This window comes from Oncorhynchus gorbuscha, linkage group LG06, assembly GCF_021184085.1.
Source record: "Oncorhynchus gorbuscha isolate QuinsamMale2020 ecotype Even-year linkage group LG06, OgorEven_v1.0, whole genome shotgun sequence".
In the NCBI taxonomy this organism is placed as follows: domain Eukaryota; kingdom Metazoa; phylum Chordata; class Actinopteri; order Salmoniformes; family Salmonidae; genus Oncorhynchus; species Oncorhynchus gorbuscha.
In genome coordinates, this window is record NC_060178.1 from 55,554,332 (window position 1) to 55,581,640 (window position 27,309).

Here is a 27,309-nt window from a genome sequence, read left to right on the forward strand (position 1 = left end):
GAACAGGGCATTTCTCTTCAGGCTTCTGCATGGACAGCTGAAACAGGACCCCCGCTTGCATTCCAGCTGCTAACTGCAATAGCAGATTGACTCACTGCAAGTGAAACGAGCAGAAGCCGAGCCCTCTGTCTCTCTGAGAACAGACAAAAACCATGGTGAGTGAATTGCTTCAATCTTATCAGAGGGCGCTGCTCATAGCCAAGTGCCAACTGTATTGTTATGTTGCTGCGTTGTCTTCAATAGATACTGAAGATGAAGCAATATGAGTTTTTACTGTTGATTGATAATTTGATCGTGCCAAATAGAATATTTGACGAACAGAATACTAACTCAATATTATAACATGAGATGGCACCTAAAGTGTATATGTTGTTTTGCAATAAAACATATTATTGTCCTGACAGGAACTGTCTCTATGCAGCCAATCATTGGATGAGATGAGGTTGAAGCCTCAGGATATTGTATGCCTGTGCTCAATGTGCTGTCCCCAAAATCTGTCAGCGTTTCTCAGATGGAACAGATTAGCCTGTTGCTAAGATACCTGTTGACTTCGTTCCACTTTATCAGCAGTATCGACTACTTCATTGTGACATGTTTGCTTTGTGTCTATGTTGGCATAACACCATTACGTTCATTTGGGGGCATTGACAAATCCTCTAAAAATATCCCCCTTTATTCATTCAGTTGCATGCCTTTTAATCTATAACACAAATGAGTTGAAGATGAGTAATTTGCTTATTATTGCACTCCATAGTCTGTGCCTTTTCCGTTCACAACTGCAGGTGACATAAGCCTCCTTTTTTTGATTTACCTTTCAGAATGAACTGAGTTTTAAACTCATGTGATACCACATCATGTGTGAAGCGCAGTGGGATTCCCATAGACTTAGACATTGCATCATTATATCTGTCCCATTATGGTGTCTGAGAGCATGGGCAGCGCCTTTGATGCCATCTCCATTTTGAAATGGCCCATTTTCTTCTTCCACTACAACTATGAGTTGGTAAACAAACTGAAAGTGTGCACACTGCCAGCTAGAGTGTGTTGTTTGAACAGGTATAAAGACGAGGTTGGCGATTTACTGCCATCTGCAGTTATGGAATGTTTCATCACAAGTATAATTAATTGGCTGAGCCCTCCTGGTGACCAGGATGGAATTGTTGATCCTTCCTTATCCCATAGGAAGTCCCACCCAGTTGACTACTTCCAAATGGTGAAAGTCCTCGACCCATCCTAAAATGGGCTTTTGGGCACTTGAGTCCTCTATCTCTATGGGAATTCTATTGAAGCGATATGGAGAAAGCAATGAAGCCTCCCCCTTTTTGAAAACCAGGGTGTTTGCAGTTAGGGTGAATTTTTCTTTTTATTAATAAAGCTGACACAATTCCCAATTCTACGTAACAGGTAATTGTACATGTCTTGTTCTACAAAACACATTTCTATCTGAACGTTCTGTAACATTACACCCTTATGAACAGGCCTTGGGAATGCTATGTAACACTCTATTGATTCCAGATGGGCTTCTTTGTAACCAATCACAGTTTGCATTTGTGCAACTGCCCCCTTTACATTGGAATCCGGTAAATGTTTGCTTTGCTCTTCCAGGCCAGTAAAATCCAGGGTTTGAGTGAGGAGGAGAGGGACCACTTACTCCCCCTGCTACGGAACGCCCAATGGGTGGAGGTTGTGGGCAGGGATGCCATCTACAAAGAGTTCATCTTCAAAGACTTTAACCAGGTCAGAAAGGCTTGGACAATATACTCAAACCATTATTTATAAAGTGTATTTTATCTAAGATCAGGTGCACTCTGTCCATGCTATATTATTCATTATGTTCTAAAAGTCAACACTGATCCTAGCTAGATCAGCACTCCTACTCTGAGATACTTTTTGAATACAGGCATAGATTATTTTCTGACAATGTGACGTCAAACAAAATAAGAAACTTGCTAATAAATGGCTGTAGGCTATACAATGCATATTACTTGACTGTGACAATAAGAACTTGGAAGTATAATCTGCTACTTTATCACAGGCCTTTGGTTTCATGTCCAGGGTGGCACTACAAGCTGAGAAGATGGACCATCACCCTGAGTGGTTTAACGTGTACAACAAGGTATTTTAATAAGCCCCTGCCCAAGGCCCACTGCCTGGGGTAAAATAGGTATAGACAAACCTGTTAGCATCACTCGTTGTAAAAGGTATGTTGTGACTTGACATTTTTTAAATTTAAATGTCCCCGTCTCATTCTCACCCATTCCTGTCATTCTGGTTTCCATTTACCATGTCTTGCCTGCAGTCTCTCATCCTTATCCTCACTCCATCTTCCCCTTTCCCCCAGGTCCAAATCACACTCAGCACACACGACTGTGGGGGCCTCTCTCAGAGAGACATCACTTTGGCTACCTTCGTTGACCAAGCATCGGTCCTCTAAACAACTCGTGGCCTGCTGCCATTTCAGTGGTGGAACCCAGAGCAGAGCCTGCCTATTAAATCCTTCTCCATACATTCATTCAGATGACTAACCTTTAACAAGAACAGGAAATCATCAAACAGGAAATTACATCAGAATCCCAATTAATATTTAATGTTTACAGGTCACTTTTAATTCAAACATTTTGCTGGTGTGGTGTTTGTTGCTTGACTGATGAAGCCAAATATACCTTTAAAACAATTGCTTTGGTGGAAAGTGGATTTATTAGCAACCAGTGATTAGCCAGTAAAAATACCATAGATACTGTATATCAAACATTCCTGTCCCCAACTGAGCAGAATCAGGTAATGTAAAATCAAGTGTCTAATGTACATAACTCTAGCTCAGACTCTAAACCTTTGAAATCTGGGGGAAATCGATTTGATCATTCCAACATTATTGCTATATAAAAACACTGACTTTGTCTAGTCTGTGTGTCTGAAATGGTTTTCCTGTGTAATGTTTTGTAAGTGACAAATAGTTGTTTGAATAACCAGTAAGTGTCTGTTTATTAATTTGTCCAAAGTGTAGCCTACAGACAAATGGGGTCAGCCTCAATATTTCACCCCTCCTAGAAATCATATTATAAAACAAGGTTATCACATTGAATGAATCTCTAAAAACAACAAATGGAACAGCTGTTGTAGGTTTATTGTAATTGTTATGGTGTTCAGCTTCCTGTGTGCTGAAAGTATTTTGGAATCAATTGTTGTGCTGAAAGGAGTGTAACCATGGCCAACAAATGCTTTCCAAAGGGTTTTTTTCTGGAATAATGAAGGGTAGCAAGAAACTACAAATAGCTACAAATTCATGCTACTATATTTTTAGATTTTCAAAAACATTTAATGATATTAAAATTGACATGTACAGTATAAATTAACTGGACCTTACTGAACTTGATGTTGCGAAGCCAAATCCCTAAGGCTGATCGATACATATAAATAAGAATCTACATTGAGATTCTATACATTGCTATTACCCAACAGCCCTCATTAATCTGGCCTCTGAAGGCATACAGGTGAATGTGATTTATTGCTGTGAAGATTATTCCCTTAGACAATAACAGAAGGCATGATCTTAACCCTACCTCCTTGAGGGCAAGGCGCTTTAAGATTTACACTGTACAATTTAGACTATAGTGGGGTAAGCACTAAGCAGCAATTCAGGTACTATCACAATTTACATTAAATTACCTTTGTTTCTTTTGCAATTTAATATACTCCTGGCTATTAATGTCAACATATTAGTGGTTATTTCTCCATTGATGGCTCCACCTAGAAAATAGAAACTACCCATTGTCAGATCTTTGACCCTTTTGTTCAGTGGTACTGTATGGTTCCACTAACTACTATATTTACTGTATATTTTCAGGTAATCCAGCTAGTGTCCTCAACTCGTCTGAGGGCCACCCTGTCTATTGGTTTTCATAGTTGCTATATAATCAAGCATTGATTTTAAGATAGAAAACCAATCAAAAGAACAAACCAGACACCGCAGCCTTCAAGGACCAGGATTGACCCACAAATTAGTATTTACCCCAAAACACAATCGTTGCAGATAAGAAAAATCACAGTGATTAATAAGAATAAAAAAAGTGGTCACACAAAAAAATGCTTAAGAATTATACAACAGGACTGGGCTAAAAGTTAAATGGTATGATTTAAAAGCCATCGCATCATCATAACATTGTCAGGTTATTTCCCTTTTTATGACTTCAGAAGGTTAAACATCTACGACACAAACCACATTTCCCTCCACAGTTTTGTGAGTAAAGTAAAAGTTATTTTTTAATGGAAGTTTCGGTACAATTTTATAAATACGACAGATAATTTGTTTGTTCGGCATGGTGTGATCTTGTGTCTGTAAAATGTATGATGAGAGAAATGGCGGTGGAAACGCCTTTATGCGCCAAATAGAAATATAATAACCATCATATCGAAGTAATTTGAGTCACTCGATGATAGTGTGTGGTCCTCCCACTACGACTTGGAAAACCATACCGTTTATTAAATTACAGATTAAATAAATCGTGATGAACATCACAGCGTGGTGAAAGTGCACGGTGAGCATGATGCTCCTTCCCATTAAATATCGATGGTTATTATCTGGTAACATGATAATCGATGCTTTGACAAATAAAACATTCATATGCATAATATCGTCATGTAGACTAGCCTACCCGCACTTTATCTGTGAGCTGTTTGCTATAGCGGAAGTGTCAAGACCATATTGCTAATTAACGCAACAGTTTGTGACAAAACTATCAGTAGAGTTGAAGATTGCGATGGAAACACATTGAACTTTAGATTTTTTTTTGTCGGTACATACATTTCAGCGAAAAATAAAAGTTTGTGCCCTACGTCATCACGCAATGAGTTTTATGCGCAACAGGTCTGTTTGGTGGAAACATCACTGGTGGGAAAATGAGCATGCAGTATTTTCTTTGTTAATTTTTTTAATATTCATATTAATCTGTTGTCAATTGGATAGAAACCTAGCTACAGACATGGAAAGAAAAGTGGATATTCACTTAAGTTTGACTGCAAACACAAATGTGAAAGCACATGGAACATTTTGATGGAAAGATAATTTGAAGTGTGTTTTGGGGGCATACCAAGTGTACATCCAGTAGTTTTTGTTTTTTTGCAAACAGTTTTATACCAGTATTGCTTTTTTAAGAACACTGCAGTTTCTCAAATGCCATACGTTTAAATGTTACATGAAAAACTGAGGCAGGCTTTTCTGGTATTCTTTAGACCTATAATGACTGAACAAGCAACACAATTGCATTGAACAGAAACTGAGGTAGATAAAATTAGAAGCCAAATCAATTAATTAGCTACAAGAACACATAATTGAGATGGAGACTTTACAACTTCTAAAGATATTTCAGTGTGTATTCTGTTCTTTGAGATCATTTCAGGTCTAAACCATTCAATTAAGGGCTAAACCATTGTCTCAAAGAATAGAGGGGGTAATGAATATGTTGTCAAATCAGTGGATTGCAGTCTCAGATTCTTAATAACATAGTGGCGGTGTACAGTATACTAGGTAATGTGTTACAGCAGCCAGGGTTTCTTGCAGTCTAAATTATTACTGAAAGATAGCAATTAGCCACAAACAGACCGCAATTAGTCATACATGTATATATGCAATATAGTACAAGAGCCTAGGTAGGTAATGTTAATTCAAAATGGGCTCAAGTCTTAAATGATTCAAGTATGTTGTCCTTACAAATACATGCAGAGAACATTGCTCCCTCCTGTTCACTGGGTAAGTATTTATTTCACTAGGACATTAGTGCTTTTCAGTTAAAACCATTATTTGTTGTAAGTCGCTCTGGATAAGAGCGTCTGCTAAATGACTTAAATGTAAATGTAAATGTTGTTGTAGAAGAATCAGAGACTGACAAACACGGTTGTTTGTACCTGGAACATTGAGTATGAAATGTTTTACTGTTAAAGTGATATCCCAAAGTACACACACTAAAGGGTAAAAAAATTAAAAGTCAGCCTCTCCCTTGCTTGAGGAAAAGTAGAGGCACAATAGAGAAAAATAGGAAAGTCCCCCTTTAGCGATATCATGATTTACCTGAACCACCTATTTTTGTTAAGTAAATCAGGTGTTAAACAAGGCAACAATGAACATGTGATCCTCCACAAATGATGCAGTGTAGTTGTCTGAGATATCGCATGTGACTAATGTACATACAGTTGATTACTGTAGTGCCTCCCTTGGGCCAATGAGTAATTCTGTAAATGCTACATCTCTAGGGCAAGACATTTTGATAAAGAGGGAGTTGGCTTTAGCACCGACCTATAGGGAGCCGGCGGAACAGGAATTCCCTGTTACGCAGAGATAGGGGGGGCTCATAAGGGTGTAAGCTATCAGCCAATACAGTGCCTTATAAAAGTGTTCATCCCCCTTGGCAGTTGCATTACAACCTGTAATTTAAGTGGATTTTTTTTTTTGGATTACATATAATGGACATATACAAAAGTCAAAATTGTTGAAGTGAAAAAGGTTATGCCTTGAAGAATGGGCAAAAATCCCAGTAGCTAGATGTGCCAAGCTAATAGAGACAACCCAAGAGACTTGCAGCTTGCAGCTGTAAACTGTAGTAGCTCTACAAAGTATTGACTTTTTTTGGGGGGGGGGGGTAGTTACGCACACTAAATATTTTGTGTGTCTTCTTTCTTGCTTCGTTTCACAAAAAAATATTTTTCATCTTCAAAATGGTAGGCATGTTGGGTAAATCAAATGATACAAACACCCCCCCCACACCCCCCCAAAAAGAGAAATCTATTTTAATTCCAGGTTGCAAGGCAACAAAATAGGAAAAATGCCAAGGGGGGGTGAATATTTTCGCAAGCCTGTACAGTCGCATACACAGGATCTGTAGTACACAGTGTGATTATGACAAACAAGCACATGGTCTGGATGAGCACTTCAGACAGCAAGGTAACCCAGAGGAATGGCTGCATGCTGCATGGGACCGTTAAAAAAATATGACCCAGGATGACACTCACTCCCAAACCATCCCGCCCCGACTAACGAGTCCAATTGTTCCTTCAATTACTCCCCACTAGACAAACAGTTCAACAATATCTTAAATTTAAAATGGAAAAAAAAAATCCACATCTTGAGCACTGACCCCACGACTGGAAAAGACATTTAAAAGAACCCTCCCGGGGAGTCTTCGGACAAGTCTCAAAAAAAATCAGCCAAATGGTGGTGAGGTCTGATCTTCCACCGTGTGTCACGTAGTACTTTCCTAGACAATGAGCTGGATGGTAATTAAAGATGTGGCCGATGTATCCCGTGTAATTTCACTAACAAATGCACAATTTTCAATCACCCCATTAAGATTAACGGTATCATTACCTGTTCTACTAATGTGGTATACCTGAGAAAGTGTATTTGTGGTCTATGCTATGTAGAAAAAAACTAAACGATCTCTGAAAACAAGGATAGCAGAACACAGGAGTAATATCAGGACCCTTGATCAGAGAAACACCGTGGCTGCGCATTTCACCGAGGCTCGTCACTATCAAAACAAAGTCTCACACTCCCAGTAATTTATTGGGTTAAAAAAAACACCAATGTTTTGGCATCACTGTGCCTTCTTCAGGGTAATGTCATGAATGTTTGAACCAGGTTATGTAGACAAACAAATGCACAACGTTCAATTACCCCATCACAGACAAGGCCATTGAGATGAAGGGTATCATTACGTGTTCTACAAATGTGGTATATCTGATAAGTGTATTCGTGGTGTATGGTATGTAGGGAAAAATGAAATGTTCTCTGAAAACAAGGATAGCAGAACACAGGAATAATATTAGATCTCTTGATCAGAGAAACCCTGTGGCTGTGCATTTCATGGAGGTTCGTTACAACATCAGATCTCTGAGATACATTGGTATTGAACATGTTAAGGTTACTAGGAGCAGGGGAGATACTGATAATCTATTACCGAGAAGAGAATTGTATTGGATTCACCGTTTGCCTACCATGTCTCATAAAGGTTTGAACCAAGAGTTTGATAACAGACAATTTCTTACATGAATATGCTACGTTCAATTCGTCTTGCCATCCAGGTCTCCACTTGGTCATTTTGTACATTTGATTTTATGTAACTACTACTACATGGGCCCATCTCATTGATATCAAATTATTAGAGGTAGGCAAGTTGTTTAAAAAAAAAAAGGTAATTGTAATTATATCTACGGCCACTGCACGACCTGCGCGTAATGGTCATATGGTTGTGTATTCCAACGGTTTCCAAATCTTTTTACTGTTACCCATGTTTTAATTTGTATGCATTTAATCCTTTATGACCACGAGTACCTCTGGGATTAATTATATGATTGACTATACGCAAAAGTGAATTGAATCGTTTCCACACCCACCATGCGTCATGTGAGGTGAAATGTGTATATTTTGGGATGTGAGCACTCAGTCTGTTTGACTGGATTATGATCCGTTTTGGATCGAAACATTGTGAATAAAACTGCGAATTGGGAGCTTTAACAGGGTGCAGGCTTTCCTGTTCTTTACACATTCTTTATTAGCCCAGCCCCTACGTTGTTAAGGATGTGCGTATGACCACAAACTTTTCTAAAAGACAGATAATTCCCCCAAGTTCCATCAAAATATTGCGAGGGTTAGCTAGACTCAATAGTGGCCATGTTGTTTAAGGTACTAGTCTGGAAAATATTGCGCCGAGAGACCTTTGCTCATAGATGTTTCATGCAGATCGCTCATTTGGTGTCAGAAGAGTAGCATTAAGTGTTTGTTTTTTATCACGGCAGACGCTTCATTCACACAAGTTTCGTCAAAATCGGGCCAGTGCTGTCGGAGATATCGCGTGTGACTAATGTATGAACGTACGGAGACAGATCAATCGTCCCATCCCTGATATTATCGTGGTGGACAATTAATACAACCAGACCAAAACCCCCCAATGGTTTGAGCAACTATTCTATATATTTTTGTACAATAGGTGCTTTCACTTTCTACATATTTTAAGAATTCTCCTCACGATGGCTAAAAACAATGGCTTGTGCTTCAGAACATATCTGAAAAAGTAGGTAGATAAAAGGTGGGCAGGATAAGGCAAATGTTGAGTGATGTAGTGGGTGGACCAGAGGTGAGGCAGGCTGGTAACCAGGGCCGTGTTCATTAGTCACCGACCTGAAGAAAATGGACTGAAACATGGAGGGACTACTTGAGCTTATCCAGTAAACGCTCCTTTTCATTTTCCATTGCAAAACGTTTCACAACGCTTACCATTATGTTCCCTAATGAACATGACCCAGGTGTGTGTCCAGGCCACAGCCAGCCTTCTCCTGACTCAGTGGGCCTTGCCGTTGCCATTCATATGGGTCTTCTGAGGCTGAGACGACTTGGGCTCCTCTGTGCTGTAGAGGCAGTCCAAGAAGCCTCGGGAGATCTCAGTCACCATGGATCTGTCAGGGATGGACTGGGCCATGCCATAGATTGCTCCCTAGAACATGAACACATGAATGTAGAGCCATTTATCCAATTTATACGACATAAAATGAATGGATTAATATGGTGCACTGCTGTGTAGTGTATTCCAGGTAACGGAGTCAGCATTAACAATCACCATTCCAGTGGTCTTCTCATTGGGGTTTTTCAAAATGAGAGCCACCTGCTCTTTGATGTCATTGATTAACTGTTTGGCCACACCTTCATGTGTGTGCAGTACAGTACAACAGATATGGATGCTGTGATGGGAAAGAGAATTTTGTTTAAAAACACAAAAGTACTTAAAAAAAAATCAACATGGTGATGTCTTTGCTTGCTGGTATTACTTCAAAATGAAGTGCATAGTCAATATTCTATGAAATGTATACATTATAACTGATAAGTATGACTGAATTTCAAAGATGAGAAAAAGGCGAGGAAAACATACCTGGATGGATACTGTAGCATGTTGAGATTCCAACCCTTTGAAGTCAGTGCGTTTGATAAACGAAAAACGTCGAAGACGTCAGAGCCTATTGCCACCACAGACACTTCAGGGTCTCCAAACACAAACACCCCATTTATCTTTCGGATTCTGTCCGGAAATAAACAAAAACAAAACATGTTTATCTCATCCAAAAATAGTGAGATCACAATGTACTTGCCAAGAGCTCTTATAAACAGTCAAATTTAACAACATTTTATATATAGGTTGACAGACGGTTTAGGAATCAACACAAAGAATATCAACACAGGTAGCCTAGCAGTTAAGAGTGTTGGGCCAGAAAACTGAAAGGTCCCCATTTCGAATCCCTGCCCAACTAGGCAAAGAAAAAAAAAATCTGTCAATGTGCCCTTTTGTGCAAGGCAATTAACCCTAATTGCTCCTGTAAAATCGCTCTGGATTAGAGCGTCTGCTAAATTACTAAAATGTTAATATCTTGATGAGAAAAACTACCATAATGTTTCAGATTGTACCTATAATAGTCTCGCTTTACCATACATCCAAGTCTTGTTCAGTGAAAAAGCCAGAAATCAAGGTTCTGCCGATAAAGACTGCAGTAAAAGATGGGTCTCTTACTCTGTCTTGATGGTACGTGCAGTGTCAATTATCTTCTTGGTGGCCTTTATGTAGCCATCCTCTCCCATGTGCATCATGGTAGCCCAGCACGCTGCGATGATACCGCCTGGCCGAGATCCTGCCACTGATGGGGACGCATAGATGCCCCCTTGCCAGTCTGGAGCCACAAAGTACTGGTAGTGCCTGTACTTCTTGTCACTATACAGGATCACTGATGAACCTTTAGGGGCGTAGCCATACTGGAGAGTAGAGGTAGATCAAAAAAACTATTCTTAGTCAACACCATAACTGGTTAAACGACAAGTCTATGGAACAATGAGCCTCTTATGATCGAAAATCAAGAGGGACAAAATGTTTGGTAAGACAGCCTGGGATCCACACCCTCTTACCTTGTGTGTGTCTGCAGATATACTAGTCACACCCTTTACCCTGAAGTCAAAGGGAGCCAGTGGATAATTGGCTTTGGCCATGAACACGATGAGAAACCCTCCCAAACAAGCATCCACATGCAGAGGGATGTTGTACTTTAAAGCCAGCTGAAAAACACCATGTGGGATGGATTAGGTCATTTCATGTAAAGTACTATGCCACAACAATGTTGTTATTACAGTGTTACTACAGTACTCAGGTATACAAGCAACTTAATGTTAAAGATTCAATGCACACATTTTTGGTTGAAAATATCAAATCATTTCTGGGTAACATTAAATACCTTACTGTGATTCTTTTCAAGAAAAATTGTTACAATTTTTGTTACAATTTATTTTATTTTTTTAAGCAAAGAGTAATTTCTCAAGCTATAATTTTGCTACAACTATGTGGGAGTAGTCTGAGTGGGAAGTGGAAAACTGAAAATTTGCTGTTATCGGCAGAGAGGTTGGGAACTTAAATAATTTACCATATGGGGATGTCGCCATGAAAGGCCAAAACTCCCCTCCCACCAAAATAGGCTGAAATTTCAGGCGGCCTTTTCAAAACAGCCTCGACACTAAAAGGCCCTTGTCATTATTTTCACAATTTCACAGTATTATTCCAACCTCCTAGTGTGAAAATATATATAAAAACAAAGGAACATTACTGCACTGGACCTTTAAGCATTACCAAAAAATAGAAACTTTACTTACCATGACTTTCCTTTTACAAGTACATAACAATGAGACAATTTACCTTTCCTACTTCCTCAATAGGATCAATGATTCCATGCGGGAACTGGGGTGCGGAGCATACAAGCATGGCTGTGTTCTTGCTGATAGCTCTCCTCATCGCCTATACAAAACAAGTTGGAGTTATAAGGAGTTGAAGGTGTCACAATATTGCTTTAAGACAAATTATTATGGTGATGATAAGTCTCATCTACACTCACTAAGAACGAGTAATTCTAGTTGTTGCCACCATGTTTTTTGTAACTACTGCAGTCATGTCTGAAATGTTCATCTTGAACAGTCCAAACTGAGGATGTGATCCCCAGTCAGTAACGGAGGTGCCATATACATCACACCATATTCTCGTTACCTAGAGTAGGCTGGGGTCTAGGCTACAGTTCAATTGGGAATTTGTACACCAACAAACGTACATTTACTCGGACCTTGTCAGCACATGTTGAGCACTGATTGAATTTATTCTTTAGAATAACCATTTGTACAGGAACTAATAAATATACACACCTTAACATCCACTTTCATTGTATTCTTGTCCAGGGGGATGTGAACAAGCTTCATTCCAAAGTAGTTTGCTGCTTTGTCAAAGGCGGCATGGACACTGATTGGTGCAATGCTGCAAAATTAGGGGAGGAAATACAACACAAATGATTCCCAGTACTATATCAAATGTATTTCACAGGTGATATTACCATTTATGAGACAGACAACATCTCAACAAGGCAAATCAAGCTTGTTCTGAGGTCATCGAGTGTGCCAGTTCAAAGAAAGAGAATCTGGAGGCTACATTGACAGTGAACTTACATTTCAGGATGTTTCACACCGCGCTCATAGGCCATGTCTCTGTACGCCTTGCATGCCATCAATATGCTTTCAGTTCCCCCAGAGGTGACCTGAACAAAGTAGAAACAACAAGGAACCATCAGTGGTCAGAATGTGCCAGTGCATAGGTTTTGATTATTCTCTCAAGTAGAATACTTCCCCAAGCCCTGGGTCAGTGAGTCTTGTGGGAGTACTGAAGGTAAACTCACTGTGCCACAAGTGTTGGGCCCACCGTGGAAGAGGGTACACGTCATTCTTACAACTTCTGCCTCCATCTTCCTCACACCGGGAAAGATGTCTGGGTGAAGTGGGTTGCTCCATGCAAAGTCTCCATACACCTAGCGACAAGAGGAAGAATATCAAAGGGAATCGGTAAGATATGGGATTTGTCATACAAACAACAAGGCATATTCTGACTGTAGTATGAGCTCGAAATTCCACGTATTTCGGGGAAAACGTATTACTCAGAATACTACACAGAAGTTTAATAATATATGCCATTTAGCAGACGCTTTTATCCAAAGCGACTTACAGTCATGTGTGCATACATTCTACGTATGGGTGGTCCCGGGGATCGAACCCACTACCCTGGCGTTACAAGCGCCATGCTCTACCAACTGAGCTACAGAAGGACCAAGACAGAAAACGGTTGGTTTGTGGACTAGACATACCTTCACCAAAAGTTTGGTAAGTGTCTGATCTCCCCAATACACTGCACCGGACACTCGTCCATTCTCCCAATCCACTTCATCTATGAAGAGCAGACAACAGCAATGCCTCAGGAAACAACTATATACTGTAACTCCACATCAACTACAAATGTAAAAATAAAATATGATAAAAACACCCTGGCACACATGTCACATATTCTAGGATAAAAGTAGTCAATACAAAAAGGCACTGGAGGTCATTGGCTCCATAATAGTCATTAAATTGCATTATGGCTCCACAGAAGAAAAAAAAGCAGTCTAGAACTTGCCAAAGCAACTTATTAATTAACCAGGTTCCCATCCAAACTCTTTATCCGAGTAAAGTACATGTTGTATAACAAAAATGTTTTAATGACAGGCCTGAAAAATGTTGACAAAACATGCTATAGACAAGGTGGGATCTATTTGTCTGTAAAATGCATTATGCAAAAAATGTAGGTGAAAATGCTTTTATGCGCATATATTGATATAATAACCATCATATCGAAGTAAACTTGGATTCACATTACGACATGTTGTGTGGTCTTCCCACTACCACTCGTTGGGAAAGCATGCAGTTTATTAGGCTACAGACATAATAATGTGATCATTTAGGCTATATGTGTGCTCTAGCCAACAAGCGTGAGCACACGTGCCAATACCAGAATGGGCACACTTGCTATATTACACAACAGTTGTGAGAAAACCATCAGTAGAGTTGAAAATGCAATGGAAACCCATTTTTCATTAAAAAACAAAATGTATTTGGTACATGGGAATATAACCGCAAAAGGTATTTTAAAAGTGCACTATGTCATCACGCACAGCCTTTTATCTGCAAACAGGGAATTTGATGGAAACACATCTCTGGTGGGAAAAGATTGTTGAATTATTGCATGAAAATCTGTCACCAATTGGATGGAAACTTAGATTATGTTTCATTTTCTAGGATCTAGTCAATACAAAACATATTAGGGCAGTAGGGCACTGTAGGTCATCAGCCCCATTTAACTACAAAGAAACAAAGCACTCCAGAACATGCCCTGGGATAACTCTCAGTCACTTACTCAGTGTTTCGTACTCGCTGATCCTGTCTAGAACTTCAGCTTGCGTTAGCCCTTGTTCAGGCAGCTGTTTGGTGTAGTTCATGCCCTCCTTCAGTGCGCAAAGACTGACAGACATGTCATCCAGGGCCTTGTTCAGCTGGGTCTGGATCTGTCACAAAGACACACCGAGTCAGTCACATTACACACATCACTGCTCAGACAACACAAACCATTTCCTAGAAGCAGTGACCCATTATGGCATTGAGAATGTCTAGGCTACAACACACTGGCATTGACAACTTATCTAAAATATGGAAAAGTCAATGAAAGCAATCAAAACTGGCTTGTTTGTTTTTGTGAAAGTAGAGGTGATAGCAGTGTTGTGTTTGAGACCAACTAAAGCAAGACCAGTTCCAGACCAAGATCGGTGTAAATCAAGACCAAGACCGGAGGGGTAGACGAGACAGAGTCAAGACCGGGAGGGGGGCAAGGTTTCAGAGACCAGAAAAAGTCCAATTCAAGACCATGATTGTAATTGTCAAAACAACATCATAAGAGTCTAAAATGTCCAGTATTCCTGTGTTCAAAATTCAGAATGGTGAAGACATTCAGAATGGTGAAAAAAAATATGTTGAAGGACAAGGACATTCCTGTTTTTGTATTGGAGCTCGCTTGCCGTTAATCATATCTTTGAAAATAACTTGTGTGAAACACTGTTGCATTTAAACTTTAGGTCACTGTGTGCTAAGCATGAAATATTTTTTTGCAATGGGAAGTAATAGTTGCACATTTAGATTAGGAAACGTTTAGCCTAATGGTTGTGTGTTTTGTATTCTTATGATTGGGACCCACTGGCTTATTATGTCCGAGTGAATGGACAGTTTATCATCTAACATCATGCTGTGTGTGACTGCTGTCTTTCCATCATCCCTATGCAGGGTAGTGGTGCCTGGAGAAGTAGGTATAGTCAAATTGTAGGTATATTCAAATTGTACATTAAACAAATCCCAAACAGACTGTCCAGTTTTCCATTTTTTTAATTTTTTTTTACACAAATTAGTTTTCATAGTCGCGCTCTCAAAACCCCACCTTTTTTATGTGACATCCACAACAATTCTTAAACCACATCAAGAGACTATTTTTCGAGGACTGGGAATATAATAATGTAGTCTTTTTTTTGCTCAAACCTACACCCCTGATGCAAACAGGTTATGATGACTGAATTGCGCAACAGAAAATAGCCCACTAACCAAGACCACTGATCAAACTTTCTCAATACCTGGTTTGCATACCCATTGTTGCCTTAGTTAACATTTAGTGGTAGATATCATGAATTGAAACGTTTTTCCTACCTACCGGCTACCAATATCATTCTTCTGTGAGCTACTCCATGCTAAAACCAGTGCGCTCTCTGCCTGCAGATTATATTCTGCTGAAACAAGGCTGAGTGCAGCACGCATGTGAATATATTTCATTTTCTGTGCGATTGTGTAGGCTACTTTGCACATGATTTCTCGATTGTACTACATAATTGATAAATCGTATACTTCCACTACACCACTTTGATACGTATCAGTGGGGATTAAGGAGTATACGCAATGCCCGTAAAAAAAAAGTGTGTATACGGCGACTGCAGGTATTCATGTTTAAAGAAAGGAGTGAATACATTTGACCTGGCAAAGAAGTTTCTTTATTATCGTTTTTATTTAACCTGACTAGGCAAGTCAGTTAACAATAAATTATTATTTACAATTTCATACTACACGCATTTATGCGTTTACTGAATGGAATCTGAGAATTATGAGGTTTTTTAAAAACTCTGCTGGCTTTGGGAAGAAATAGTCCTCACTGCCCGAGACAGAGTCAAGGCCGAGTACAAATGTATCCGACACAAGACTGAGACACTCAAAATGTGGTCTCGAGTACTACAACACTGGGTGATAGCATACCAGGAAGATCTGGGCTAGTATTTGTGGCAAGAGAGCATTTAAAATAAGTTATGCAAAATCAGTTATGTGAATATACCCATTTGATTAAAGTGTAGCCTATTCACACTCTTCAGTTGAATCCAAATACAGTTTAGTCATTCCGTTAGGTTAGACAGTAATGACCAATAGTAACCCAGCATTATCACAAATCCATGATGTAAACCGTGTCAAAGGTCTCACCACAATGCCGACACTCAGTCATTAGTGAGTGACTCAACCCACACTAGACAAGGAAGAGTACGAGCACATCTGTAGAATAGAGGAACAAAATAACCGCTTGAAACTTACTGCTGCGCCAACAAAGGGTATTTTTCTGATGAGTCGAAAGCTCTGCTTCTTGATTCGGGATGTCAGGGCTATTAAGCAACAAAGAAAGAGACGATTGTGTTGAAAGAATGCTAGATGAGCACGGGAGAAAACCACAAGCTGAATTCAATGGGGACTTTTTGATTAATAAAAACAGCTGATTGGAGATGGCAGACAAATCAAAAAGGCCAACAGCTGGCCCACAAGCTCATACTGGAACACCGTTTCTTGCCAACAATCCTGCCAAATGAGATTGACAGCCAGTTAATGCAATCCCTCAATTGTAATTTCCCCTGATTTGGAATATGACTATCACTAATCTGTGGAATTCTAGAAAACGCACAAAACATCAGAGGGAACACAACATGTCTGACATGGCTATGTCACTTGTAATAGCTGTAAAACACATGTACTGTACAAAGAGAGCCAAACTGAAGTTTGGAGCAAGAAGACAAATAGCAACTAAAGTTCAAATGTATTTCAAATTGCTGGCCAGCACACCTCTGATTAAACCAAAAACCACTCTCCTTAAAGTGCTTTAACTGATCACAGAGATTTTTTTTGTTTTGTCAGCTGATCTTTGCTCACAATTGTATCAGCAATAAGTATTCAAGGCCATACAGGGATTGACATTAAGGGTTGCCCTATTGCTCAGGGCAAGTGATAAGTGCAGTTGTGCAAGTTGAGCCTGCTCTGAGGTTGGGGATTGACAATAAGGGTTGCCCTATTGCCCTGGATAAGTGATCTGAGCAGTTGTACAAGTTGAGCCTGCTCCCATTGAGCAGGGGATTTTGACTGATAACAACCAAAAAGGAATGAATTCTCAAAATCTGGTTTTTCTGATTCCTCCTCTGTGAGTAGCCAAAAATAGCTACTTCAAACAAGTAACCATAATCTTCAGGCAACCCCAAAATACTCCTGTGCCTTTCGGACCTTAATGTCAATCCCTGCCATACTTCAAATTCAACTCTGGGTGTTTTAATGCTGACACCTTTCCCTGCATCTAAATTCTCTACCAGCCTACACTTGAGCACTTCACCCAACACATTTTCAAGCATTGGATTGATGTAAGCATGAGCTAGAGAGAGTTTATACCATATTATTGTGCCAGTTCTTTTAAATCCATGAGAGGAAGTGAACAAGTGCACACTTACTCAGACTGGTAAAGAATCATGAAGCAGCATTGTCTGAATAAACTTTAAAAAAAAAAAAAACTCTCCATAATGTAGAACACAGAAACACCCACGCCACTTTTTATCCATGCATATAATAAACACATGCCTCATTAATGAATCTGAAAACGTACTTTCTTGCTGAAACAGGAAGCCTTTGACCCAGACTGCTCCTAAGGTAGATATGAGAGTGGCTCCAATGATCTGCCATGGTTCCAACGTCTCACAGTTGGTGTTCACAAGCCGCCTGCCTTCCTCCAGGTAGAGCAACAACATCTCCTTGTACACCTCCAAGGCACTCTAGAAACAGAGAGAGATTACATTGCTAACAATTGCAGATCCATCTGCACTGCTATGCAACGTGGATGTCATGGAGGATTCCAAGGACTACACATGCATATAGATAAAACTGCTGAGAAAAGGAAAATATAGTCACGGCTAAAAAACAAAAATAGATTTTGTTTTAAAGATCGTACAAAAGTAAAGCTTTCATCCTACAGTGTCTTGCTTTGGGTTGAATATTTTCTCCTTATATGATGAAAATAGTGCGAGTCAGAAACATGTCCCAGCATGGACATCACATTTACATTTACATTTAAGTCATTTAGCAGACGCTCTTATCCAGAGCGACTTACAAATTGGTGCATTCACCTTATGACATCGGAGACACTGACTGTCCCCGCACATCATAGTCAATTATTCACATGAGTACTCATAGCAGCTTCACATCCCATGCACAAAATGTTAATGGAAAAGTCACAACACACATATTACAATGCAATTTGCCTACCTTGTAATCAATTGACATGTTCACCACACTTTCAATCATATACAGTTCCACACACCATCTGTCAACTAAACATTGGTGAAAGTGGGAATACAATGCCCAACAAGCAATAACAAGTCTACTTCTGATTAGATTTCAATTGCTGTGGAAACGTGACATAATTGCAGTTGTGAAATTTGGTCAGAGAGAGAGAACGTGACTAGGACTGACATATAGCTAATATTCCTGAACCAGGACCAGGTGAGGAGGAGGAATAAGAGTCAGCTGACTAAACTCTGCCCCTATCAACCATTCGACATAACATATGTAGCCAATGGTTAGGAGAAACCTTTCCTCTCCAAACAAATTCTAATACAGAGAAAGTGCAATAACATGCGACTGCAAAAGTTTGTTATCTATCGACTTAAAAGCTCATCGCTATCTGTGAACATTGAAAGAAGTGTCACTAATGTATTCCAAATACAAAGCACAGCATGAAAGAGAAATACACTGTTTTAGGTGTGGACTATTGACTAACTGCTCGTATCATATTTGCATTTGACAAATAAACAGGAAATAGGCATAATGTCATTAATTTTATGAAGCAGTAAAGATGAGCACATCTATTCTCTCTTCACTTCTCTCTCAATCACTGGTTTTTACAACACTATGCTTGTCTGCTTGATAAAAAAAAAAGATTGCATCCATAAAAGGTTCACATAATCAAATAGAGAAAAGCTTAAGGTCCATAGGACCGTAAGCTTACACAACCACTATTCATAACCACTGGAACTAACATCACATAATGCTTTGGTGGGGATATATAACGTACTGGTGATGCATTCCCATGACATCATGCAAACTAACCATGCTAAACTCAAAAGTATTTGTTTGCAATGCAAACACTGAGGTACTTTGTTTGAAATGTAGGCTTTAATTGACTTGATGACTCATTGCTTAAGTGGAAGCACATCATTCCAGGTCTAGTAAAGTCACAGAAAACAAAATAGCAACAGTATGACATAAACAAAAGGTTTACGTAATAAAGAATACTGACATTTTACAGACGGAGCCTTTGTGTCTTTGCATAATGACAACCCCAAATTTGACAATGAATGAACCTGAATAGAAGCTTTGCCTTTCAATGACAATACACCCCCTGACGACAGTTACTCAGTCTACTTGTCTGTGTAACATGCTCTACGACAGGTTTGCCAAGGTTAGACAAGTAGAGCAGAGTCGGGAGCAACGAAAGAACCATACCATGTGACCAGCCATGTTTCAGATGGGCAGCTTATCTGAATGCCTTATCATAAGATTAGGCTTCGCTGTCCATCTTAAACAGTGTAAAAAATGTTTTATTTATTTATTTTGGACTCTGAACACTCAGGGTCTTTGAGTTCAGTGCTGTAGCACAGACGACAGAGCTGAGCATCCAGTGCCAAATCTCAGTTTTCATCTTTCATAAACTGGAGAGATTACATTTTGTCATCATGTTTCAGGGCAAAAGGCAAGTCCTGATGCAACAGGTACATGAACCATTCGCCACATATACTGAGTGTACGAAACATTAGGAAAACCTGCTCTTTCCTTGACATAGACTTGTGAATCCAGGTGAAAGCTATGATCCCTGATTGATGTGACTTGTTAAATCCACTTCTATCAGTGTAGATGAAGGGGAGACAGGTTAAAGAAGAACTTTTAAGCCTTGAGACAATTGAGATATGGATTGGAGTATGTGTGCCATTCAGAGGGTGAATGGGCAAGACAAAAGATTTAAGTGCCTTTGAAAAGGGTATGGTAATTAGGTGCCAGGGTTGTTCATGCTCAACCGTTTCTGATCTGAATCAAGAATGGTCCACCACCCACAGGACATTCAGCCAACTTGACACAACTGTGGGAAGCATTGGAGTCAACATGGGCCAGCATCCCAGTGGAACGCTTGACACCATTTAGATTCCATGCCCCGATTAATTTAGGCTTTTCCGAGGGCAAAAGGGGGTGCAACTCAATATTAGGAAGGCGTTCCTAATGTTTTGTACACTCAGTGTACATGCTCCAAGTTATCCAACACATTTCTTTCTGACATTTTTCAAATAACCTACTTTGCCTGTTACAAAACATTTGTTCCGGCCATCTTTGTATTAGGAGAGCAATGCAGTGCTGTAGCCCGGCCTTCACGCCTATTTTGTTCTCCCTATTGTTGCGTAAACACCCATGCCCCTGGTTTCCCAGGCCAGCCGTATTCTGTAAGGAGACCTTTGTTGTGTCCAAAGGGAGGTCATATTTCTCCTGGGAATGTGCTGGGTGTGAGGAGGAGGCTACTGCTATGGAAGACATCAAGGAGAAAATGGTGTGATAACATACACACACTCAGAGTTTTTTCTGGATCAAAAAGAGGCTTAGGGGGTGGGCGCAGAAATGTTTGCGGCTGGCCCGTAAGCACGGCTGAACTTAGGATATATTTTTTAGAGGCCCCCCCAGCTTGGCGGTGTAGAGACATTTTTAAGCCAATTTCTTGCAGATCAATGCATTTTGTCAAGGCTAAATGCTGTTTTTTTTGCTCAAACATAAAATCAATACTCCTAAATTAATTGTTTTTGGAATTGTTTTCTTCACCACGACTGTCTAGCTTTTATTTTGGTGATCTGGAGTTCTCAAAAATGATATTATAAAAACATACATATGCCCATTATCTTTTCTACATACTTTTTAATCTGATTTTAGTAATTTAAATTTGAAGTGTTTTTCCACCCCCCCCCCCCCCTCCCCAAAAAAAAGTTTAACTTAAATGTATTTTTTAACACAGTTTGGAGTTATGCGGTCCACCCAATGACATTAGTATCAACACTGGTTTGGAAAACACATTCTATGAATTCTTAGGTCTGTATCTTATAGAAATTAGACCTTGTACAAATAATCATGTCAAATAGCAACATCTGAGTGTGTGAAATACTTAAGAAAATATCCGTTATAATCAGTAACATGCATAACATTCCACATTGTACTATGAATGTGATTATACAGAATCGCTTTTGTGGTTTTGGCGCATAATGTCGACTGGATTCGTTGTATGACCGTAATACAGTCGGGGTTTGACCTATAGAGTAGAGTACAACACACCACATGAAGAGTGGTTTCTGGGAATTTACAAAACTGAGCAAATCCATGAAATTCAGAATGGGGGGGGAATTTCTTTGCCTTTAGTGCCTGGGTTTGGAGGCTGCATTCACTATGACCTAGATAATACAGTGCTGTACAAGTGATACATTTTTTTTTTAAAGCAAAGTTCCATAGCAAAAAAAAAAAGTGTTGAAAGTACTGATGTCCAAAGACAAACATGTGGCTGCTGATATCTGTATCCACCGTATTACAGTATATAAGCCTATAGCCACATAGTATGTTGGTGCTAAACAGGAAGTCTAATGATAGGCAGTGTAGTACGGTACAGTACAATACAATGAGGCTCAGTGTGGAAATCTCAGTGTAAACCTCCCTTCATTTGTCTTCAATCACTGCAAATGAGATTGCCTGCAAGTTTTGTGGGGCAAAACCTGTCAAGCTACAGCATTAGTGATGGCTATACTCCATAATAAGAACACTGAATTTTATGACAATTTTGCCCCATTTCTATAATGTATTTGGCCAATTATTCACTTGAACAAATGTAATAACACCCTGCATTATACTGCAAACGCAGGGGTTATAAAATTAAAATAAAACCTACAACTAGAAGGCTATGCCTACAAGCATGAATGGTTGTTGAGGCAGTTAAAACCAAATGTTGTTCACAAGAATCAACACCTCTGGAAGATGCTTGAGGTTTCCATATCAGATTAATTTATATTTGTTGTTATGCCACTCTGAATATATACAAAATAAAAAACTACCCTAAAGAAAATTATCCTCACACTTGAAAAAGGTTCGACCTCGAAATAATTATAAATGCCGGGGGTGTTATTCAACTAGTAAGTCAATAGAAACGTGCTATAGTCACTGTAACAATGCGCGAGCAATAGCAACATTGTAGCGCTCCAGGGCAAGCAATATGATTGTGTAGACAAACTTCTCTCACTCCACTGTTCTAGACACTTTACTAGGCTATAGGTTGCATCAATACTATAAACATCATGATTATAATGTAAATCATTTGTCAGCAAGACCTACTGCTCGTATTCTTTTTGACACACGGAGGTAGCAACATGGCTCAAGCTAACGTTAATTGTACATGTATTCAATACCATGTAGGCTACTTAGAGAAAGAACATGCATCTGGGTATATTATTTACTTACCCAATAGTCCATAGTTAGTGTCAAGGCAAGCCTTCAGCAAATGGTTGTCTTCACTTTTTAGTGGTAGCGAAAGTCACTCCAATATCTTTGTATAGCGTGCTTTGTGATCGAGGATCTGATTTACATGGCACTATATCACAGACAATCGTAACCTAAATTCAGGAAGCGACAAGCAAGCAAGGAAACCACCGTGTCCCTTCTTAAAGGGGAAGTTCACCAATTGGAATATGTAGACTTATTTTCACTCCTTCTGTGATTGTAGTTGATCACTAAAACCGTTTTTTTATATTTTGTTTCATTACAGAGAAAATTGGCAGACACATTGTGCTAAGTTATCACTTTCCGTTGACTACAATCCATTATGAAAATATGTCTACCAATGTGTCTACCTCTACATAGCCCTTGATCATAACCCAGTTCCATTTAAACATTTTTTAAAACATTTTAAAAAATGTATGTAACCGTTATTTAACTAGGCAAGTCAGTTACGAACAAATTCTTATTTACAATGATGGCCTTCCCAGGCCAAACCCGGACGACGCTGGGCCAATTGTGCGCCACCCTTTGGGTGTGCCACCCTACGAACCAGGGACTGCAGTGACGCTTGCACTGAGATGCAGTGCCTTAGACTGCTGCGCCTCTCAGGAACCCATTACACATAACATGCTGACCACACCGTGCACGAGCGTTGCAAAATAAATGTACACGTACATGTTATTCAATCATTGCACCCACACTGCTCCTGCTCGTCAACGAGCGTATGCGTAGCCAGGCGTGCTAAAATATAACTTGATTCTATTTGTGACACTTGTCCCGCCTCTCCCAGCTCCTCAACAGTTTTTAGGAGCCTATACCCACATGGGTGATTGAAAGATAAACGGAGGTCCACACTTCAGTCGAGTTGGTGGTGGTAATGCATCTTAAAGTTAGTTGCCAACCGCCATATAAAGTCCAAAGAAGAAGAAGAAGCCTGAGGGAGAAGAGAAATAAAAACATACAAAATCATCTGGTCAAAAAGAGTATAGCATTGAATGTAAGGGAAGCCAGCGATCATTTGGCCTCCCTTGATAAAAAAATAAATAATAATAATAATAGCCAATTAGCATTGAGATCGGCCCTTTCCTAAATTAGCCAAGGATGAAGATAGAGATTTGGACTTTGGGTTTTACTTAATTTACCTTACACACCAATGGTTATAATGGCGATTCTGATCCTTTCATAAATTCATACATTGTGCCCCTGGCCTGAGAGGGAGGAAGTTTAACATGTAGCTAGATATAGTAGGCTAATATTAACTAGCTGGCCTGGTGCATCATTGCCCATGAAAGGAAGAGGAAGTTGGTGGTTGAAGATATCCCTCTAGTGGTGTGGGGGCTGTACTTTAGCAAAGTGGGTGGGGTTATATCCTGCCTGTTTGGCCCTGTCCGGGGGTATCATCGGATGGGGCCACAGTGTCTCCTGACCCCTCCTGTCTCAGCCTCCAGTATTTATGCTGCAGTAATTTATGTGTCGGGGGGCTAGGGTCAGTCTGTTATATCTGGAGTACTTCTCCTGTCTTTATCCAGTGTCCTGTGTGAATTTAAGTGTGCTCTCTCTAATTCTCTCTTTCTCTCTTTCTTTCTTTATTTCTCTCTCTCTCTCTCTCTCTCTCTCTCTCTCTCTCTCTCTCTCTCTCTCTCTCTCGGAGGACCTGAGCCCTAGGACCATGCCTCAGGACTACCTGGCATGATGACAACTTGCTGTCCCCAGTCCACCTGGCCGTGCTGCTGCTCCAGTTTCAACTGTTCTGCCTGCGGCTATGGAACCCTGACCTGTTCACCGGACATGCTACCTGTCCCAGACCTGCTGTTTTCAACTCTCTAGAGACAGCAGGAGCGGTAGAGATACTCTTAATGGTCGGCTATGAAAAGTCAACTGACATTTACTCCTGATGTGCTGACTTGCTGCACCCTCGACAATTAATGTGATTATTATTATTTGACCAAAATGGTCATTTATGAACATTTGAACATCTTGGCCATGTTCTGTTATAATCTCCACCCGGCACAGCCAGAAGAGGACTGGCCACACCTCATAGCCTGGTTCCTCTCTAGGTTTCTTCCTAGGTTTTGGCCTCTCTAGGGAGTTTTTCCTAGCCACTGTGCTTCTAAACCTGCATTGCTTGCTGTTTGGGGTTTTAGGCTGGGTTTCTGTACAGCACTTTGAGATATCAGCTGATGTAAGAAGGGCTATATAAATACATTTGATTTTTTTTATTTGCCAGTGAGCAATCATTTTAGGCAGGTAGCCTAGGACAATAAAAACTTAAAATGTGTACTGTATGACAGAGTCATAAACCGTTTAAGCAACGTGAAAGAGGATGGCATTGGCAATTCTCTACAAATAGGTTGAGTCAACATGTTTTTTCTACTTGCAAGCACGCACACAAGTGCATACACACACATACAGAAATCAGTACCATGGACACCGACATCATATTTAGCTGACATTTATTGGACAAAATCGTTTTTGACTATGCATAGGTGATTAGATTATGTTAACATTTTGAAGTTGAAATGATGCTGGATTAGTGGAGGCAGCTCTTGTTTTCTTTGCGACTTGTGATAACTCTCCATTGTTATAAATCAATAGTGATTTAGTAGTCTAAAAATGTTGGAAACATTAACTTTCTTGATCATGCTGTAGGTCTTGTAACGGTTTATTACATGCAAAATGTTTTGTGGACTTCACCAGACAGATGTTGCTCTCCGGATTTGTGATGAAACAAAGGTGTGGTTGAATTTATTCTGCCACTGTGTCTTCTTATTGTCTCAGCCTTAAGCCTATATATCATGGTGTCAAGGCATATCATTGGACTAACAGGTTATAGAGCAAACAATGCAAATACCACAACACATAGGTTGTAATATTACTTTTCTCCCCCTGGAATGGCTTCCCCAGGGATTTTACCCACACACCGCTACTGAGTAAGTGCATATTTTGCATTTGTGAAATTATTTTGATGTGACATGAAAGTAAAGGGCTTTACGTTTCTAGAACCGTATCGCAATTGAGAATCGATTCAGACCAGTCTGCCTCTGAAAAGACCACAGAAGTTCCTTGGACATTAAGGAGTAACAGTAGGCTCCATAAGAGTACATCTTGGGCTAACCTCTACCTAACCCAATAATGGACTAAAGTAGCCTAACGTTAATAATCCTTATAGTAGAAGGATCTTACATGCTTGTCCTGCCTATCCTATCTCCTCAACAGTTTTTAGGAGCATATACCCGCATGGGTGATTGAAAGATGAACTGAGGTCCACACACCAGTCGAGTTGGTGGTGGTAATGCACCTTAAAACCTCTTAAGGATTGGACCCTTTTTTTAAATTGTCACCTGAAATGACATACCCAAATCTAACCTCCTGTAGCTCAGGCCCTGAAGCAACGATATGCATATTCTTGGTACCATTTGAAAGGAAACACTTTGAAGTTTGTGGAAATGTGAAAGGAATGTAGAAGAATATAACACCTTAGATCTGGTAAAAGATAATACAAAGAAGAAGAAAAAAACGTTCTTTTGTCTTTTGTATTTGGGAACTGCACCCCTTGATTTGGCATTGTTTTTTGGCTTGCTCCTCAAGAAATACTGGTGGCCATGACAGAAGCCAAATGTGAGTTGGCTTGGGGGTGTGGTTTGTTGTGGGCATTTTCTTGGGTGTGTCCTTGCCACCACAGACACACCCTCTCAATTACAACTAGCCACCTGCAGGTTGAGTTCAATAACAGTCAGGACTCCATCACATTTTCTTGAAAGTATCTAAGTGCTGCCAACTTTGAAAGCTCATGCCCCTCATCCTGTGTGATATAGAGTCATGAAGTTTGGTACATAGGTCCCTGTCCTCACAAGGAACACATTTGCCTCAAGAACTCACAAGGTCTGCCATGATGGATTTTCCAGCAATTAGAGCTTTGTGAAAAACACTTAAAAACGCTACTCCTCTGGCACCAAATGACCGATCTTCATAGAACTTGATATAGAGCATCTATGATCAAGTTTTCTAAACACACTATAATCCTTACTAGTATGTCAAACAACATGGCTGCAACTGATGAATAAACATTGACGTGGGCATGGTCTGTCACATACATGCATTTAAAACAGTCATGGATATTTATATTGTAACAAAACTTGATATACATGTTCCAAACACTGTGAATACTCTACACTCAAGCACATTCATATCAACTACATAGTGGCGCTATAACGGGCACATTTTTATATATCTTGATCTATTTGACTTAGAGTGATGCAATTTGTCACACGTGTGTGAAGCTAACTTGAGTCAAGCTAACTTGTAACATATGGTTGAGTTTGGCTACATTGTGACGCTGTTGAACAGGAAATGTCACATTCTGACCTTTATTTCCTTTGTTTTGTCATTATTTAGTATAGTCAGGGCGTGAGTTGGTGTGGGCAGTCTATGTTTGTTTTTCTATGATTTGGGTATTTCTATGTTCCGGCCTAGTATGGTTCTCAATC

The 27,309-nt window shown here is 39.8% G+C and overlaps 2 protein-coding genes across 4 annotated transcripts; one reads left to right on the forward strand and one right to left on the reverse strand.

Annotated features, from left to right (window-relative positions):
* LOC124038113 (pterin-4-alpha-carbinolamine dehydratase-like) lies at positions 1–2,901 on the forward strand. The gene is made up of 4 exons (XM_046353584.1): positions 1–155; positions 1,606–1,737; positions 2,036–2,116; positions 2,342–2,901. Exons 1-4 carry the CDS (start codon positions 153–155, stop codon positions 2,432–2,434), a joined length of 309 nt encoding a protein of 102 aa, XP_046209540.1. The 5' UTR covers positions 1–152; the 3' UTR covers positions 2,435–2,901.
* Positions 2,566–22,950, reverse strand: LOC124038111 (sphingosine-1-phosphate lyase 1-like). 3 transcript variants are annotated; one of them, XR_006839305.1, is made up of 15 exons: positions 18,518–18,647; positions 17,862–18,027; positions 16,538–16,605; positions 14,283–14,430; positions 13,198–13,277; positions 12,736–12,864; positions 12,509–12,597; positions 12,212–12,320; positions 11,715–11,813; positions 10,937–11,083; positions 10,548–10,786; positions 9,915–10,061; positions 9,606–9,726; positions 9,266–9,482; positions 2,566–9,183 (listed from the first exon to the last, which is right to left on the reverse strand). XR_006839305.1 is itself a non-coding variant. In XM_046353583.1 (14 exons), exons 1-14 carry the CDS (start codon positions 22,796–22,798, stop codon positions 9,330–9,332), a joined length of 1,707 nt encoding a protein of 568 aa, XP_046209539.1. In that variant the 5' UTR covers positions 22,799–22,950; the 3' UTR covers positions 2,566–9,329. The 3 variants fall into 3 exon arrangements, 2 of the variants coding, with proteins under 2 accessions (XP_046209539.1, XP_046209538.1); XM_046353583.1 differs by lacking the exon at positions 18,518–18,647 and adding an exon at positions 22,787–22,950 and having other exon boundaries at positions 2,566–9,482; XM_046353582.1 differs by having other exon boundaries at positions 2,566–9,482.
* Between the last annotated feature and the right edge of the window lie 4,359 nt (positions 22,951–27,309).

Coding starts and splice junctions, on each gene's coding strand:
- LOC124038113 (XM_046353584.1), top strand. Junction 1,738..2,035: donor TCTTCAAAGACTTTAACCAG/GTCAGAAAGGCT, acceptor ACTTTATCACAG/GCCTTTGGTTTCATGTCCAG. Junction 2,117..2,341: donor GGTTTAACGTGTACAACAAG/GTATTTTAATAA, acceptor CCTTTCCCCCAG/GTCCAAATCACACTCAGCAC.
- LOC124038111 (XM_046353582.1), bottom strand. CDS start 18,556: ATGATTGAAAGTGTGGTGAACATGTCAATTGATTACAAG. Junction 12,321..12,508: donor GGTGTGAAACATCCTGAAAT/GTAAGTTCACTG, acceptor CTAATTTTGCAG/CATTGCACCAATCAGTGTCC. Junction 9,727..9,914: donor ATGCTACAGTATCCATCCAG/GTATGTTTTCCT, acceptor TTCCCATCACAG/CATCCATATCTGTTGTACTG.